At 35.2% G+C, this 18,274-nt stretch overlaps 1 protein-coding gene across 1 annotated transcript; it reads right to left on the bottom strand.

Moving 5' to 3' along the window:
* Nucleotides 1-987: 987 nt before the first annotated feature.
* Nucleotides 988-16,648, bottom strand: LOC134254224 (bifunctional purine biosynthesis protein ATIC-like). The gene is made up of 19 exons (XM_062736776.1): nucleotides 16,554-16,648; nucleotides 7,626-7,752; nucleotides 7,276-7,352; nucleotides 6,905-6,971; nucleotides 6,532-6,620; nucleotides 6,319-6,397; nucleotides 5,400-5,472; nucleotides 5,128-5,284; nucleotides 4,786-4,911; nucleotides 4,496-4,603; nucleotides 4,224-4,309; nucleotides 3,948-4,037; nucleotides 3,676-3,804; nucleotides 3,030-3,122; nucleotides 2,411-2,484; nucleotides 2,148-2,256; nucleotides 1,859-1,918; nucleotides 1,456-1,551; nucleotides 988-1,302 (listed from the first exon to the last, which is right to left on the bottom strand). The coding sequence occupies exons 1-19, from the start codon at nucleotides 16,576-16,578 to the stop codon at nucleotides 1,183-1,185; spliced, it is 1,785 nt and encodes a 594-aa protein (XP_062592760.1). The 5' UTR covers nucleotides 16,579-16,648; the 3' UTR covers nucleotides 988-1,182.
* Between the last annotated feature and the right edge of the window lie 1,626 nt (nucleotides 16,649-18,274).

Below are 18,274 nucleotides of genomic sequence, written 5' to 3'. Positions count from 1 at the left end.
TTTTGATCCTTCATGCATTAAAGTCACAGTTATCCGAAAGCATAACTGATTACTTACAGTAGAGCTCATAATATAAGAAATGAATATTGAACTACATGTACAGTATAAGTACTGCTTATGAAGAATTTTTCTGTAGCCTACCACCAAGTCATTATTCAAAAAATATATTTGAAATATAATATTTATCTCAATATTAATTTTATGATTTACCATAAAATTGGGAAAACAAAGAGCGATAACTCTATTATTTCGTTAAAACTACTATGCCCCCTATGGTAACACAATTCTAAAGTGGGATGTAGACTGAAGTGGTATACACTATAGTTATCGGCTAGGTTAAAATTGACAACAGACAGACAGGACAAAAACAATATACCCTGGGATCTTTCGATCCGTGGCATAAAAGGGGGAGGGGGCTTGGGGCTTTCCTCTTTTTTTAAAAAACATTATTTCATCTCAAGTTTTAAATAACCACAGGCATAAGCTTTTTACCATTTGGATCATATATGAGCTGAAAATGCACAAAATCTTATAGGTGTTCCCGACTTTATTGACATGCAAGTAAAATAGTGAAAATATTGGTCAAAATATGATGATCAAACTTATGGCACATTAGCTTATCACAACCACAAAATACACCTGTAACATACATGTATAACAAATGTTAATTTCATGTAAATGAGTACATGTATTAAACAGTTCTATTAATGACTACTGCATTAAGAGAAATCACAGTTGACATCTCATTAAATTTAGCTTTACATTAAAGTAATTTCCTTATATTCATCTCTACAACTTTGCACAAATGGTATGAACACTTCAAAGACTGATATTTTTGTTGTGATTGTGTAGTTGTTAAATCTTACTGGCAAAAAATTGTCAATTTCATAATTTTCTTTTTATGAAATGAATTAAAAAAAAATATACAAAGGAAAAAGATATAAACACAATACTGGAATAAACAAATACAAATTTCTTTGTAAATTCATCCATACCATGTATGCTTTTAACAATAAACATGATTTATAAGTTCTACAAACCAAACTGCAACAATTAACCCTTTCCCACTGAGAATAGGGTATAATCCACAAAAATAAAATTTCAGAGATCATTTAATTGAAACAATTTGCAGCACCTCGCTAGATAATGAGAGATTTCTGTCAGATCTTGTTATTTTTATCATCAGTGGTGGAACAGCCTGACGTCTGTGTGGACCATGACCACCCCGTGCTGATTACAGGCCTCTATCACGTCAGCATCATTAGTGGACCCGCCCGGAACCACAATGTATTCCACACCACTCTGTAAAATACACAGTCAAACACTCAGTCTAAAAATCAATGGACATATCACAAATAAAATCATTTCATCTGTTTATGGCCTTTTTTTGTTTGCATCACATATTGTCACCTTCGTCACATCCTTAAATAATTAAATAAATTTTCAAGTACATACCATGACTGCTCTGTCAATATTGTCTCTAAATGGGAAGAAGGCATCGGAGCTCAGGGATACCCCTTTCAGCTTAGAAATCCACTCCGTTCTCTCTTCCTGTAAATAATGAAAATAATAAGCACACTTGAACATAAACCTTTTGCTACATTTAATCACTAAAACAATCTGTAGATATACTTTTCCATGTGGGATAAGTTTTTGCTTTGTACCTGGTCACACATTTTCTACAGAAAAATTACAGTATATATAAACTGTGCAATCAAAGGTAAACCAAGAAATCCAAATAATTTTCTCAGTAATTGTGAATCAACAGAGATTTGAACCCAACCCATGGAGGCAAGCAAGTGTACAGTTCACTGAACATGGAGTCGAGGTTTCTTACACATTATTAAGGTACACCTACCTCAGAGAGAGGAGCTGGAATAATCTCAAACATGGCCTCCCAGGCATTCTTATCCATGTCCTAATTAACAAAAATAATCACTATACAAAATAAACAACCACACAAAGACAAAGAAGTATGATCCTCGAACAATATTGGAAACTTCACATTGTTATCCCAAAAGCCAATACTGGAATGGTTTCACCTTTTGTTTTGATGCTTTGAACATATTTTATCATATAATTCACACAAAAGGATTGGTTATAAGTTCAAGAAACTTAGAAAAAGCTTTCCCTGTAATATATCTCACCTTTCCAACAAGTCCCAGTACGTACTGGTCTATAGCGTTATTTTTCTCAGCCCGTTTCACTCCAGGTTTGAACTGCATCGTCATCACCTTTGGATGCTGTCTCAACCACCTGCAGATATCAATATATGAGTTTAAAATTTCAGTTTTGAAAAATCTCAGTTTCTTAAATACATCCCTCTAAAACACTAAGTAAAATGTGAAAAGAAATTCATTTAAAACTCCCTCTATGTAAGGGAGATAACTTCTGCTGTGTGATATCATACCAGTTATTGGCCTTGTCTCCTGCCAGTCTTGTACAATGTATCCTAGACTGCTGCCCTGCTCCTATTCCAATCACCTACACAGTGAATGAAAACTACTTTATAATTATGGTATATAAGCAAAATGTAAGTCGTCAAGACAACTATAGCCAGAGGTGATATCGAATGCTATCAAGTTTCAGTCAGAGCTTGTAGAATATGTGTCAGTAGTAGCACAAGGGAACTAATAAATAGTTTTTAAAGTCAAAAATCATTTCGAAAAGAATTCATGAAATAAACCTCAATCAATTTGAATCTTTTAGTCCCTGACTTATCACTTGAGCATTTATTATTGCAGTAGCCTTAAACTCTTCATGATCTTGTTCTTGAATTAATAGAAACATTTTTTTACAAACATGTATGACTTATTTTTTATATTAATTGGAAATCTTTTTTATGGCTTAATTTAATGGTCAATATATCCCCTGGCCTGTAAATATGCCATGTGGATCGAGGTAGTGTTTGTCAACTTTTTCAGTAAGAATGCTCAGCTTGTATAAATAATGACTATAATTTGTTATGTATATCATCATAAATGCCTATATATTTTCTTTTCAAGAGAAATAATGTCCTCCAGTCTTACCTGGCCTCCCTTGGCATAACACACAGAATTGGACTGAGTGTATTTAAGAGTTATGGAAGCCACAATCAGGTCTTCCTCAGCTTCTTTGTTTATCTGTTAATTACAGAAAGAATACAATCAGAAAATTATTGTGTCCACAGAAGCTGGAATAGACCACAACACTCTGTGGGTGTAAATTTACTGCATTAATACAGTAAAACTTGTTTATAATGAAATCACTGGGACCTATGAACTTCACAATATCCATATGTTATATCCTCATAAGCAATTTTTTAAATCTATATAGCTGGGGATCCAAGATAACTTCACTATTTCTGTGAAATCACAATATCAGTGTTCATACTAAACACGTTTTACTGTACTGTGCATCAAGTAAATTAATGTTTTAATGTTTCAATTTATCATATGACAGAAAGATTTTACTGAATGCTTTCTTTATTTGTTAGTGTTGGAATTAACAATTGTAGCTATTACTGAAAAAAAAAAATAACAAACATATAAGTCGGGTTATGTGATTTTTGTGCAATATTTTCAGCCATTATTCCCGTATTAATAAAGTTTAAATTTGACAAATTTACGATAAGAAGCGGTCGATAAAAAGTAGAAAATATTCAAAAGATGTTATAATTAATGTGTAACGATATACCTGTTTCCTAGCTGTTACAATGTTTTTCATCATTTCACTATTGATGACAGCATCATTTCTTTTTTGTTGTAACTGTAATCCAAAAACTGTCCTGGTTTCCATAGCTAAGGGTTCATACCCAGGATCAATCTAATGAAATAAACTGAGTAAGTCACCAAATGAAATTAAAATAAATTTCATTAGATTTCATTAAATTTAATTAGTTTAATTTTAAAAACAAATTCATTTTAACAAGGTAAAGATTTGAAGACACTGCATTTGAAAGTTTCTACCTGAAGAATGCAGTATTTGCCTCCCTTTTTCTTCTTCAGAATTTCTAAGGCCTCTGGGAGGTACCCTGGTGCAATGATTCCATCAGACACCTGAAATAATATAAGAGCTTGAAACCTACTAATGCCCTGGAAGAAAATTACCATGCCAGAATTATGTGAAGTTGATATTAGGAACAAAATGCAATGAATGACACACTACTTGTGTTATTTTCAAACAGAAGAAACAAAATCATTTTTTTTTTTAGAAAATGAAATACAGTTAGAAGTGAAAGTGACCTCTCTGGAGATGATTTTAGCAGTGGGTACATCACAGGGGTCGGAGAGTGAGATAAAATCTCCAAAGGAGGACATCCTATCAGCTCCTTAAGTAAGAAAATCAAAATCTCAATCTGTCAATATGAAGCCAACAAGCTTTTCGATTCTTAAGATCAGACACACTATGTAAGTGCCCGTATTTCCACAATAATATATTACAACGAACTTTCTCATCTGATCATAAATGAACATTGTGTGAAAGAAAAGGTCCCTCCATGTATCGATATACTTACCCCGGGCCCTTGCATAGGCTTCTGCTAAGGGAGATAAATCCTCCATGTCTTCCACCATACACACTTTTTTGTCAGTCTCTGACATCCCTTGGCCACCAACAGCAGCACCTATCAACAAGTCAGATTATGCTCGTCTTTTTTTTTCAAAAAAATTGTACATAAGAAATTTTTATCAATTAACCTTCAATTCAAATTTGAAAGGTTTTTGAATATTTAAATATTTGGAGGAAAAAAGGAACATTATTTCAATTTTTTTTCCTGAAGTGGTGTCCCCTTCTGAGAAAACCTACCTGCTGGGCTGACATGTTTAAATGATGTGGCTGCTGGTTTTCCTAATGCTGCCTTTAGCTCTCTTACAAGCTGCCAACCGTTTAAAGCATCCAAAAGATTGATGAACCCTGGGGATCCATTCACAACTAAAAGAATAGTAAGAGATATGTACCTTTTGTTTATTAAAAAATTCATATTTTCAGTAAAAATTGAATGGGCGTTTTAAGGAATAAGTAATATGTACCTTTGAGTGTGTTTACAGTTTTTATACATTTGGGTGTATATAGTAAGAGTTGTGTAGCTTTGAGTGTGCTCAGTAAGAGTTGTGTACCTTTGAACTGTGTTCAGTAAGAGTTATGTACCTTTGAGAGGGAGCTCAGCAAGGTTGGTTGATATCTGCGCCGGCTTTTGATGAGGATTCATCCCATACCTCAGACTTAGCTGGGAGGTTCCAGAGCTATACTGACGCCTGAAGTAGTCTGATATAGCAGCATCATAGTCAGCCGTGTGGTTAAAGGCCTAAAGCAGGAATTATTCATAGTTAAATAAAGTATGAATAGTGATAAACAATATGATTAATCAATATCTATATGGCTTTTTCTTTCTAGCACAATGTGATAAGGAAGACTTTCACCTTCACTGCCAACATTTTCCTAGTTTCCAGAGTTGTATCTTTACTTGGTGAATCAGACAACTCATCCAGAACCCTGTTTATGAAAATTCAACATAATCAGTAAATATTGTTATTCATTCTAGAGTATAAATGGGAACAAAAATCAGTAAATTTTCATCACCTTTACTGATGTTGGAAAATTTGAACTATGCCAACACCAAAATTCTTCTTGTCTCGACATACTTACTTAAGGATCATGCAATATGATTGCAAAATCTGCCAAATCAAATAGTAATATGTTTGGATGTTTTGCTCCATCTTATGTTCTATAATAAGCTGGGTGTAAATTTATTTGAAGTGGTGCTCTTACCTATTATAGTTCTCTGGGTCACACCCTCATATGGTTTTGGAGTGAAGTGGTTCCCCTACTTACCTGTTATAGTACTCTGGGTCACAAATCACAGACTCGTGCAGTTATTGGTTTGAACTGGCACCCCTACTTACCAGTTATAGTCCTCTGGGTCATAGATTACAGAAACCCCCTTGTGGTTCTTGGTTTGAAGTGGTGACCTTACTCACCTATTATAGTCCTCTGGGTCACAGATTACAGACACCCTCATGTGTTCTTGACTTGAAGTGGTGTTCTTACCTGTTATAGTCCTCTGAATAACAGATTACAGACATCTTCATGTGGTTCTTGAAGTGGTGCCTTTAGTTACCTGTTAAGGTCTTCTGGGTCACAGATTACAGACACCCTCTTGCAGTTCTTCATTTGAAGTGGTGCCCTTACTTAACTATTATTGTCCTCTGGGTCCCTGATCCCAGACCTCATGTGGTTCTTGACATGAAGTGGTACCTCCACTTACCTGTTGAAGTATTCCAAGTCACAGATTACAGACATCCTCATGTGGTTTTGGTGTGAATTGGTACCCTTACGCACCTGTTATAGTCCTCTGGGTCACAAATCACAGACACCCTCATGTGGTTCTTGGCTGCAGCCCTCAGCAGTGTCACCCCACCTGGAATATTAAGTTTTAAAAAAAAACATTTTACTTTTTTGCTTCATGTACTGTCTTGTTAAGGACTATGAAGATGCTTTTTAAATTCACATTTTATGGGAACAAATTTCTCTTCATCAATCACAATATCTTACCAATATCAATCTGCTCCACTGCCTTCTCAATCAGAACATGTGGATCAGCAACTGTCTTGACAAAGGGGTACAGGTTACACACTACCAGCCTGTCAACAAAGTATAAAATGGATCTTGTTTAATATCTGTCAGGCTACTTCAGATTCTGTAAAAATTCACAATATCCATGTTTGTACTAAATGAGTTTTACTGTAATTGCTCTTAAAAATTTATGATAAATTAAAACCCTATATGATATGTTTTTCTGTGTTTAGTTGCAGTTTTTTATCTGCTTAGTACAGAGCTGTATTATGTATTTTCCTAATTGCTAGGGTCATTTTAAGGCACATTAGCTTTAGTTTTAGTAAAGTTACAGACATAACTGTGAATATACCTGATCATCTCAATGTTCTGTGTTTTCAAGTCACTTTGGTCAGAATCAGTTAATCTGGCCAGAATACCTACAAGAAATAAATGCCAAACATGTGGGGAGAATGTGCCAGCATATTTTATATTCAGAATAAAATAATGTTAAAAAAAATGGTCAATCTTCAGTATCAAATCACAGATTTCTAAAATCATTTCAGCATTTATAGGTAGTCATCTTTTATTCTATTAACAAACAAAATTTTATAATAATGCAGTAACAACAAAAAGATATTTAGAACTAAATCTCTTTCAGATATTCCTTAACATTGAATGAATTTTCAATATTTAAACTTAAGGTATAAGGAAATGTAAAGTAATAAGTCATTCCAAACTTACCTCCATGAACTGTGGGGTGTAGAGTCTTGACCCTCCCTCCAAGCATTTCAGGGGCACCTGTGATTTCTGACACATCACTGAAAGGTAATATACTTCTTATAATGGTAATTAAGTTTTTATATTATATAATGAAATGCACAACAATAAATTCAGGACTGAATGACATTTGAGAATGATACAGATCTTTTTCCTTTAAAGCATTGTTTGCTGAATACAGAAGTATGAGTTTCATTTCCCATAATACAGTATCAATGAATCCATTTCATTCATAATTTCATTAAGTTGACTTGTGGTTTCTTACAGTTTCATATAGTCTCAAACATATAAATAAATGGGTTGTCTTTTTCTACCTGACGGGTATCCCAGCATCCCTAATACACTTGGCCGTCCCTCCTGATGCCACAAGCTTCAGACCAAGGGCAGATAACTTCTGTGCGAATTCTGTCAAGCCAGTTTTGTCTGATACACTTAAAAGAGCTGAAAGTAAAAAGCTAAAAATTCAGTGGATTCTGATGGATAGACCTCATTAATTTTCCAATTGCCTGCAACAAGTAAAATTGATATGACAAGTGAAAACTAAGGGGTACATGTGCAGGCAATCTAAGTCAAAACGACACCCCCCCCCAACCCCCAACCCCCCCAGGTTTTTTACCTTTGTATTGAGAACATGTTAAAAATGGACAGCTGTTTATTGTTTCATTTAATATTAGTGTTAATTTCACTTTTTGCCAACAGCTAACCTGTGAAACTGGATTAAAGCCTCTGAAATATCACCAGTGAAATAGCTCCTATTTCACATTTGATGATAATTCTACATATATTTAATTGTTTTACTTAATAATTTTTCATATCATGCATCAAATTCATTCACTTTGATCATTCTTAATATCTTAATTCATTTGTCCACAAATAGTGAAGCTAAACCAACACAACATCTGGCTAATTCTTAATCCCCTCAAATATTTAGTGCTTTCTTAGTAATTGTTAATTATTGACACTCAAACTGCCTGATGGCAATGGTCACTGATTAGGTGTTAGGTTAATTAAATAAACCTTCTTTGACTTCCTGGCATCAAAGGATGACACCTGAGTAGTCTATTGTTTAAATTGTTTATTTGATAAGTTCTGCCTATGGCTATTTTCACATTGAGTAATTCCTTACAATTAGTTAATAATATATAGTTGAGAATACAGAGAGTTAAGAGAGATCGAGAGTGACAGAGCTAGTGAGCTGATGTGTTAAGAACCATGTAGGGAATTAGACTAAGAAACATTTATTATTTTATTTCTATTTAGGCCAACATTATCTAAATTTTAGTTAGGAATTGGACTTGCAACTTTATGTGGTTATGTTGTTGGAATTCATCATTACTTTAATAAACTGTCATTGTTAACCCTACAAATTGGACTTATGTGTTTCCTAACATTCCCCAAACCCTTGAGCTAAATTCCCCAAATGAAAGTGCACCGCCAAATTATGTCTAAGACAGACCAGCGCGCGGTCACAGAGTGGTCGAGAATCCGGGTCGAATCCTTTGGAAATTCCTCTCACTGTAAGATAATGTGAACATTCTGGAACTCTTGGATTTCTACAGGACCTTTGTGTTGTTGATACTGTGATTTGTGACTCTGACATTCTTCTAAAGAAAGGAGCCCTGCCATCAAATCCATACAGAGACAGCCTGCCAGTTCCTGTTGGTGAGTACAGCCACTACTATCACATGTGACACAGTGTATAACTTTCTATTATTTTTATTAGATTGTTTTATTTACTGTATTTTTCACGATAATGGCTTATTCAGATAGAAATCCATCTACCACCCTCCCGTCACACCCTCACCAATTTGTAGCTTCTATTTCAACAGCTATCACCAACAAAAACAAAATTCAAGTCAAAATCTCAAACTTTCATACCAGTGCTCTAATCGATACTGGTGCTATCATTTCGGTAATTTGCAATAAATTTCTTAGGAAAATTTTCAAAAATCCCCATGTTTCAAAATCAAATTTTTCATATGTCAAAGGTGTTTGCGACACATCTCATAGAATTCTGGGAACAACAGACCTTGATATTGATGTCAATGGGTTGAAAATGCCCCATACTTTTCACATCCTAGAAACTCTGCCCCAAACCCTCATTTTAGGACAAGATTTTTTGGAACAAAACAAAGCAGTCATAGATCTTACAAACCATTGTGTTTCTTTTCAAAATGAGACAACCATTGCTTCTATTACTACCCCAAACAACAAAGATGATGGAAATCAACATATTTCCCTTGCTCGTACAAAGTCGGAAATTCAATTACCACCTCTTTCTGAATCAACAATCACCCTATCAGTTTCTAATATTCCTCATGGTTCTGAAGTCTTCCTTGAACCAGTGAACCTTCTTGTGAATAAGAATCTGGTCGGAAGCAGATGTATCACTACATGTGTAAAAGACACAGTTTCATACAGGATCCTAAATCCTCTTAATGAATCAGTTGCTATCAAAGCAAATTCAGTTGTGGCGAAAGTTTTTCACATCGATTCTAACTTTGACATCATCTCGATTGACAATGTACACTCTGCATGTGTGTCAACTCTAGACACTACACAGACTATGGCCACTACAGATTATACATCTATCGCCAAAGAACTCGGTGTAAACATTCAGGAACAAAACCTTACGGCTGTACAACTTCAACAACTCTTGACTTTAGTTGGACAAAACAGAGATGTGTTTGCCAAAGATACCTCCGAACTGGGAAAAACAAACCTCCAGACACATGCAATTATTACAAACACAGAAAAACCTGTCCGAACACCGAGATACGCCCAAAATCCACAAATGCGGCAAGAGACAGAGCGACAAATTCACGAAATGCTGAAACATGGTGTTATTGAGGAATCAACTTCTCCCTACCAAAGTCCTGTAGTTATGGTCAAAAAGGCCAATGGACAATACCGATTTGCTGTAGATTACAGAAAACTAAATTCTATCACAGAGCTTGTTTCATTTCCCATTCCAAAACTTGACGAAGTGTTTGACACAATAGCCGACTCAAAATCCAAAATTTTCAGTGTGTTAGATTTAGCTAGTGGTTTCTGGCAAGTGCCTTTGGACGAGAAAACAAAACACAAAACTGCCTTTATTACACACCAAGGACTATACCAATTTAAACGGCTACCTTTCGGCTTAACAAATGCTCCAACAAGCTACCAAATGCTAATGACAAAAGTGCTTCAGGAACTGAACTGGAAAATTGCTCTCATTTACATTGATGACATTTTGGTTTTCTCTAAAAATTTTGATGAACATTTACAACATTTAGACCTCATTTTTCAAAAACTTCGTAAAGCCAATTTAACTCTTCAGCCTGCTAAATGCCATTTTGCTGCCCAAGAAGTCAAATATCTTGGACACATTATCTCAGAAAAAGGTGTTGAGGTAGACCGAGCCAAAATTTCTGCAGTTGCTGACTTTCCTCAACCACGGAATGCCAAACAGGTCCGCAGTTTCCTCGGAATGTGCAATTACTACAGGAAATTCATCAAAGACTACAGCAAAATTTGTGCTCCTTTGTTAAATCTCCTGAAGAAAAACATCAAATTCCAGTGGAAACAAGAACACACTGATGCTTTCAACCTTTTAAAGAAAAAGTTAACAACTGCACCAATTCTAGCATTTCCAGACTTTGGCAAACCCTTTGTTCTATCTGTTGATGCATCTGATGCTGCGATAGGATATGTCCTGGGGCAAATCAACTCACAAGGACTGGAAAATGTTATTGCTTTTGGTGGACTTGCACTGCGGGACCAAGAAAAGCGATGGCACATCAACCATAAAGAAGGGCTTGCTTTGATTGAGGCCATCAAAACATTCAAGGCTTATCTCACCAGTGCAGAATTTACAGTCTTCACAGACAATATTACAGTACGATGGTTAGACAACACCAAGGATGCAACAGGAAGACTAGGACGTTGGGCTCTGTTTCTACAACAGTACAAATTCAGAATACAACATCGTCCTGGAACGAAAAACCTAAACGCAGACTGTCTATCTCGTCGAGATTATCCTCCTACAACTCCGCCACGGATGCACTCTGATGAGGACCTACCTGCCATCGGATCCATTGAATGTACTAGGAAACAGTTTATTGCAGCCACATTCGAATATCCAGATGACAGTGCCCCTAAGAAACCTGATATTCTTGCCTTGAATGCAGCAGATCAGCATGATGATGTTGTCTCAGACAATCCCAATCTACAACATCTGCAAGAAAATTGCCCTGACTTTCAAGCAATTATCAACTACAAGAAATCAGAAACCTTGCCACAAAATATTAAACAAGCTACTGCAATTGTTGCTAAAGCTTTCCATTTTGAAATAACCAATGGACTTCTATTTCACTTTTACAAGGAACGCACGAGAAATCAATCACCAGACCAGAGCCCTGTGAAGCAACTTTGTGTCCCCACACCCCTGCGAAATGACATACTACTTTCATTTCATGACTGCATTGCTGGTGGTGGACATCAAGGCCATGAACGCACATATGCTACCATTCGTGCAAAATACTACTGGCCAAATATGTATGCAGACATTGAAAAATATATTAAAACTTGTGAAACCTGCCAGCAGTCTAAGAACTCAAAACATCAGAGACCAATTCCTTTGACGCCACTTCCCGTTGAGGATATATTTACCAGATGGCATATGGACTTCTTAGAACTACCAATGACACCAAACAAAGACCGCTATCTTCTATTAGTTGTTGACAGCTTTTCCAAATGGTGCGAGGCTTTCCCGTTAAAGTCCATGGAAGCTACTGAAGTTGCCAGAGTACTTTTTGCCGAGATATTTGCTAGATATGGAGCACCAAGAACGCTAATCTCCGACAGAGGACAAAATTTTATGTCGAAACTCGTTCAAGCTCTCTGTGAACTTTTTGAGGTCACCAGACACTATACCAGTGCCTATCACCCACAGACAAATGCAGCTTGTGAAAGAATGAACTCATTCATCAGTCAAACATTAAGGACATACTGCAACAAAGACCAATCAGACTGGGTGAAATTCATTCCAGCTGTTCTTATGGCATACAGATCAACACCTGCTACACAGTCGACAATGTTCTCACCATTCCAATTGTTGTTTGGACAGAAAATGCGCCTTCCTGTTGATGTTGCGCTAATACCTAAGCCATCCATGGCACAAGAACCAAAGCTACATCTAATGCGTGTTCTAGAACAACTCAAAATGTGCAGAGAAATTGCTGCAGAAAACATCAGACTCCATCAACAAAAATACACCCAGCAACATGACAAGAATGCACAGGAGCCAGATTTCATGGTCAGATCCAAAGTATGGCTGTACTGTAGTCATGTTCCCAAAGGAAAATCTCCAAAGCTTTTACAGAAATGGGTTGGTCCATATTCAATCATTTATCAGGGACCAAACCACACTTTTAAACTCAGAAGAGACTCAGACCACAAAATTCTGAAGAGTCTTGTCCACGCTAAGAGATTGAAAGATTATCACAGCCCCGATGACAGACCTTACTACTTCCTACCAGAATATCAAGACGTCATGCTCAATCCTGAGGAAATAGTAGGTGATAATGCTGAAGATGTTCAGCAACCTCACAATACTGATCAGAACCTCTCAGAGGATGAAATTGATGGGGACGATAATGTTAACAAGGACCACAGCATTCCAGATGCAGTTCCTGAGCAACAAAATCAACTACCCCATCCACTAGCATCGAAACTAAAGAACAAACACAAAGAATCAACACAAAAGAATATGTCAAAGCAAACGAATACGTCAAAGCAAAACAATGCGCAGATCAAAACCAGATTATTTTCTGCCGAGGAAATTGAGAAAATTCTCGAGTACAGTTTATACCAAGGTAAACCCATTTACAAACTAAAGTTCAAGGATGAATCTCAAACTTCATGGCAAGATGGCAGTCAAATTCCAAAAGAACTGAAAGACAATTTCCACTCCCTTTACAATGCCAAGGGAAAGAAAAGAAAGCGACCGAGAAACAAGAAATTTTTTGACCAACAAGGAACAATTCAAACCATAAACCCAATGCAAAAGAGCAAACAAAAAAATCATCGCAGCAATGATTGATCGGAAAGAAACCAACTTTGGCTTCCTTCTATCTGATGATAATGGAAACTACCAGGCAGGTATAGGTTACAGACGTGCAAGAGAAGTTCCAGGCCATTTACTCAAAGCCTTCTTCAATAAATTAGACCATGATATTGCAGAAACTCACAAGAGAACAAAAGGACAAATAAACAGAAACAGTTGCCAATATCTGGCTAATTCTTAATCCCCTCAAATATTTAGTGCTTTCTTAGTAATTGTTAATTATTGACACTCAAACTGCCTGATGGCAATGGTCACTGATTAGGTGTTAGGTTAATTAAATAAACCTTCTTTGACTTCCTGGCATCAAAGGATGACACCTGAGTAGTCTATTGTTTAAATTGTTTATTTGATAAGTTCTGCCTATGGCTATTTTCACATTGAGTAATTCCTTACAATTAGTTAATAATATATAGTTGAGAATACAGAGAGTTAAGAGAGATCGAGAGTGACAGAGCTAGTGAGCTGATGTGTTAAGAACCATGTAGGGAATTAGACTAAGAAACATTTATTATTTTATTTCTATTTAGGCCAACATTATCTAAATTTTAGTTAGGAATTGGACTTGCAACTTTATGTGGTTATGTTGTTGGAATTCATCATTACTTTAATAAACTGTCATTGTTAACCCTACAAATTGGACTTATGTGTTTCCTAACATTCCCCAAACCCTTGAGCTAAATTCCCCAAATGAAAGTGCACCGCCAAATTATGTCTAAGACAGACCAGCGCGCGGTCACAGAAATAATGTTTGGCAATGTTTTAAGAATTTTTAACCAATGGAAAAGCGGAAATAAAATTAATTTTGATCCCTGCTTCTGAAGTATAAGTTAATTGCAGCCAATTTGCAGGCAAATCTTAAAAAAATTATGGGTTAGGATAGAAGGGGGGAGGGGGTGTCTGTTTTTTCCCCTCAATTTCTCCACCCTCAAAGTAATTTGAATTCATTCTCATTTACCACATCCTTATATCATGTTACCTACATCATTTTGTGACTTATCAATTATTACTATGCTGAAAATTATATGATAGCTCCTCACAGTGTCAGACCTGCCAACCAAAATTGATGCTGTGGGGGGTCATGACCCAACATTCAGAATTGAAATGTTGGGTCATAGCGCGCGGCGACATTTTTGTTGAGGTTTGAGTAACAAAATGCTCCCTAATTTTTAGGCATCAATGCAAACAGTCAAACACATGCATGTATATGTTATATTTTATTGCAGACTTAATTTTTACTTAGGACAGCGGTTACTTAAAATTGCTTGTATAAGAACACTTTCAGATTGATAGTATTAAGATTCAGATACTTTTAGTTCAATAGAATTTTTGCAAAGTTTTAAAAATTTAAAAAGTTTCTGGGAAACATTTGTTAGATTCTACAATGATTAATTTTCAACATATTACACAATCAGAAAATTGTAATTAGACATTACATTGAAAGATTAATATTGAAAAATTGCTGCTGCAGGGGGTGGTGGTAAGAAATATGTGCCATCTAATTTCCTATTATTAATTCTAAAACACACACAAAAAAATTAAATGAATCAAATACTACAAAATAAATTATGAAGGATACCTAACACCCCAAACAAAAACTTAAAATCGTTAGAGTCATGATGTGACTGACAAGTGGATATTCCCTTGTCATAGCCATTTAACAAAGAAACACAACGTACAATACTACATTTTGGGAGGGGGGGGGGAGAAATTCAATATACTTCACTTTAGACTCTTTTGCTTTATCTTAATTAATATCATTTTCTTTTAACCACTACTCTTAACAATAATTTCAATATACGAGAGCTGATAAAATCAGCTGTTATCAGTTATGCTTTGTAGTTTCGTTTTTTTACTTTCGTTTTTAAAAAAAGATCCCGATGTTTATCATATCATTGTATTTAATTAATTAATTTCTGTTTTTAATAAAATGATATTTAATTAACCTCTAAATCTATGTGTTTCACCATGCATATACCCCTTCAAATGGTTACGTATAATCCCCTAAATGCTCCAGGCATATTACCTGTACAGCTGTGTCAGTCTGCGATCAAGCGTGAAGTGATTTCCTGTGGCTAATTAACATTTTTTTTACACCTCGGCAAACAAAGATACTAATCTGTGTGCATTGAATAAACAAGATGTTCATATCCTGATTTATAAAACACAAATCGGAAATTTTAGGATGAATTTTCAGATCTTTCTTGTTGAGACAAACATGCTTAATTAATATTGGGTCAAAAAGTTGGGATGATCGATATTGCGGGTGAAAACAATGACACGCCGCGGGTCATTATGAGTGGGGGGTGAGAGGTCAATTTTGCGGGTGTGACCCACCGAATGCGGGTCACTTGGCAGGTCTGCAGTGTGAACAAAACAGGGAAAAAATGCACCATCAGTTAAAAACAGCCAAAAAAAGCAGTTGTTAACATGCAGGCAATGATTTGCGTGAAAGCCTTGAAAGGTGTCGATTGACAAAACATGATAGATAGTACATATAGGTCTATTGTACATGTACAGCATAGTTAAGGCCATTCTAAGTTTTTTTTTTGTGCCCTGATTTTTTACACACCAGAGGGAATAATTAACAAACAAACAAAACTAGGAGTCTTGAAATTATTTTTTTTTCTGCAAAACATTCTAAATCTTTCAATTTCAAATAATTGTCTAAAAGTAGAAATGAAAACTTTTTGATTTTACTTGGAGTAGATCTTTGAGAAAAAATAAACTAATATATAGAATTTAATCCTTTGGATAACATTATTTTTCTGATTAATAAAGTCTTTGTGTTAAAATTTTTGACTTGTATGTTTATAGTGAATAGGTAATTAGGTTAGGTACATGTAAGTCAGTGTGTGTGTGGGGGGGGGGGGGGCTGAGAAAACTTTAAATGGCCTTATTTTGTCCAGCTTGTGACATAATTTATTGACAAAGTCACGAAAGTGCATAAGAAATATGCTGACAATGATTCTAAGACCGTCAATAAGGGTAATGACTTAGCTCTCAGGTCAACCACGTGTGATCTCACAAACAAGAAGTGTAAACATAAAAATACCACGCTTTTACCAATTGTAAAAGCCACAAGAATGTGTTATAAATGAAAAAAGGTGAAATATCAAAGATTTTTTTAACTTACCTAAATTTCCAGCGCTGTTTGCCATGGTTTAAAATTCAGACACTGAAACTGCATGCAACCCACGTGTGAAGAAAAACATTATCTGGTTCCCGCGAAACTTCACGCCTGAAAGAATTTGCAAAAAGAACCAGTTTTTTTTTTTTCAAGAGAGAGGGGAACCAGAGCTCTAACAGACCTAAAACATGTAGCTGCTGGGGTTCCGGGCAAGATTTTATAATTTTTGCCAAAACAGATAAAAAAAACCCTTAATGCCTATTAAAAAAACCCCATCCACGTCACATTTTGTCCTCTAAAGTTTTTTCATTCTAAATTTATTTTATGAATTTTGATTATTAATTGTCTAAAAAATTTAAATGAAATATATTATTTGATGGAGTACGACCCTCACATTTTTACTTGACTTAGACTGTTAGATTGCAGAAGAACTTAGTAAGTATAGAACGAGCGACGAGTGAAGACCCCCCCATTCTGTGCATAACAGTCATTCTACAAAACATGTCCAATTAAGATTTTTCTATGTCGCTTACAAATATACCGTTCTAATATCCTGACTACACATATTATGATCGATAAGTCTCAATATACACACACGGTTTTTGAATATTTATCTAATGTGCGGTTCAAGACTGACGTTTTGATAAAAAATAATGTTGAAAAACTGCAAATCCTCACTATGTGTCGCTTCATTTCATGTCATTCATTTACAATTTCAAGATGAAATTCTCAGCCGTAAAAGAGTTCCAAACAGATTGCGATGAATGTTAAAAAAAAGTTTTTTTATCCTGTATAAAAAGAAACCAAACCACTTCTCGCAAAGAAATGCATGCATCTTCTTTCATGCGAAATCATTGCATGTTGCTAAAAATCCATTAACTTCCATAACGATTTTGTTTTAAATTTCATGATTAGAAAGCAGATTTCAAAAAGAACTGAAACCCATCTGAAAGTGACCACGGAATCTTATATCTTTGATTCTAGTAGTGAGTCGGCTATTTTAGACGATTACATTCTCGAAATATTAAAACAAAATTAATTACAGAAAAACTGTTGTCTCCCTTAAAAATTTAACTTCCGTAACGGTAATTCAGGAAAGTTTTTGCATTAAAGGTATACAATTTTTTTATTATTTTGGGAGCGAAATGCTTCATACTTTTATTTAAAATCCTAACACAATCTTTGATTTTAACTATCGCCGAGATAGAAAATTTTAACTTTTATTGCTGGGGAATTAACTTCCGTAACGCTAACATCCGTAACGATATTTTCACCGAAATTTGAATTTAATTTCGGATTCATGCGAAAATTACTGAATCATATTTTAGTGTTATATACTGAACATCAGAAACAAAAAAAAATGGTCTTGATCAAGCATTAACTTCAATGTCATATAAAAATTGTTGCAAAAATTGAACGATGCCAGCAAGTTCACTGATATGTCCTTAAGAAAATTATGATGTTCATTTTGTTTTTTGAGAAATATTTTTTTTTCATGTTTTATATCTTGAATTGGTCCATTTATCGTATAAGAAAGACTAAGTATTTCTTGTATGTGAAACTACAGAATTTAAAAACAGATTGTCACCCCTCCCCCACTTCGTGCCTGTAGAGATTAATATACCTATATTCTGGGATATTGTCGTAAAACCAGCAAACTATCCAAGATTTTTTATTTGAATAAGCAGAACAAAGTGTCAAAACTAAAATTAGAATATTTACCACAA

The sequence above is a fragment of the Saccostrea cucullata genome, unplaced genomic scaffold, assembly GCF_032062105.1.
Source record: "Saccostrea cucullata isolate Sc308-1 unplaced genomic scaffold, CSIRO_AGI_Scuc_v1 ctg4070, whole genome shotgun sequence".
NCBI classification, from domain to species: Eukaryota; Metazoa; Mollusca; class Bivalvia; order Ostreida; family Ostreidae; genus Saccostrea; species Saccostrea cuccullata.
This window is presented reverse-complemented; position numbering and strand designations above follow the sequence as displayed.

Bases quoted from the DNA above. Each gene is read 5' to 3' on its own strand.
- LOC134254224 (XM_062736776.1), bottom strand. From the start codon at position 16,578: ATGGCAAACAGCGCTGGAAATTTAG. The intron at 6,621-6,904 runs GTATATTCACAG...CTTTGTTGACAG, and splicing joins CAGAACATTGAGATGATCAG to GCTGGTAGTGTGTAACCTGT. The intron at 1,303-1,455 runs GTATGTACTTGA...TGTATTTTACAG, and splicing joins ATATTGACAGAGCAGTCATG to AGTGGTGTGGAATACATTGT.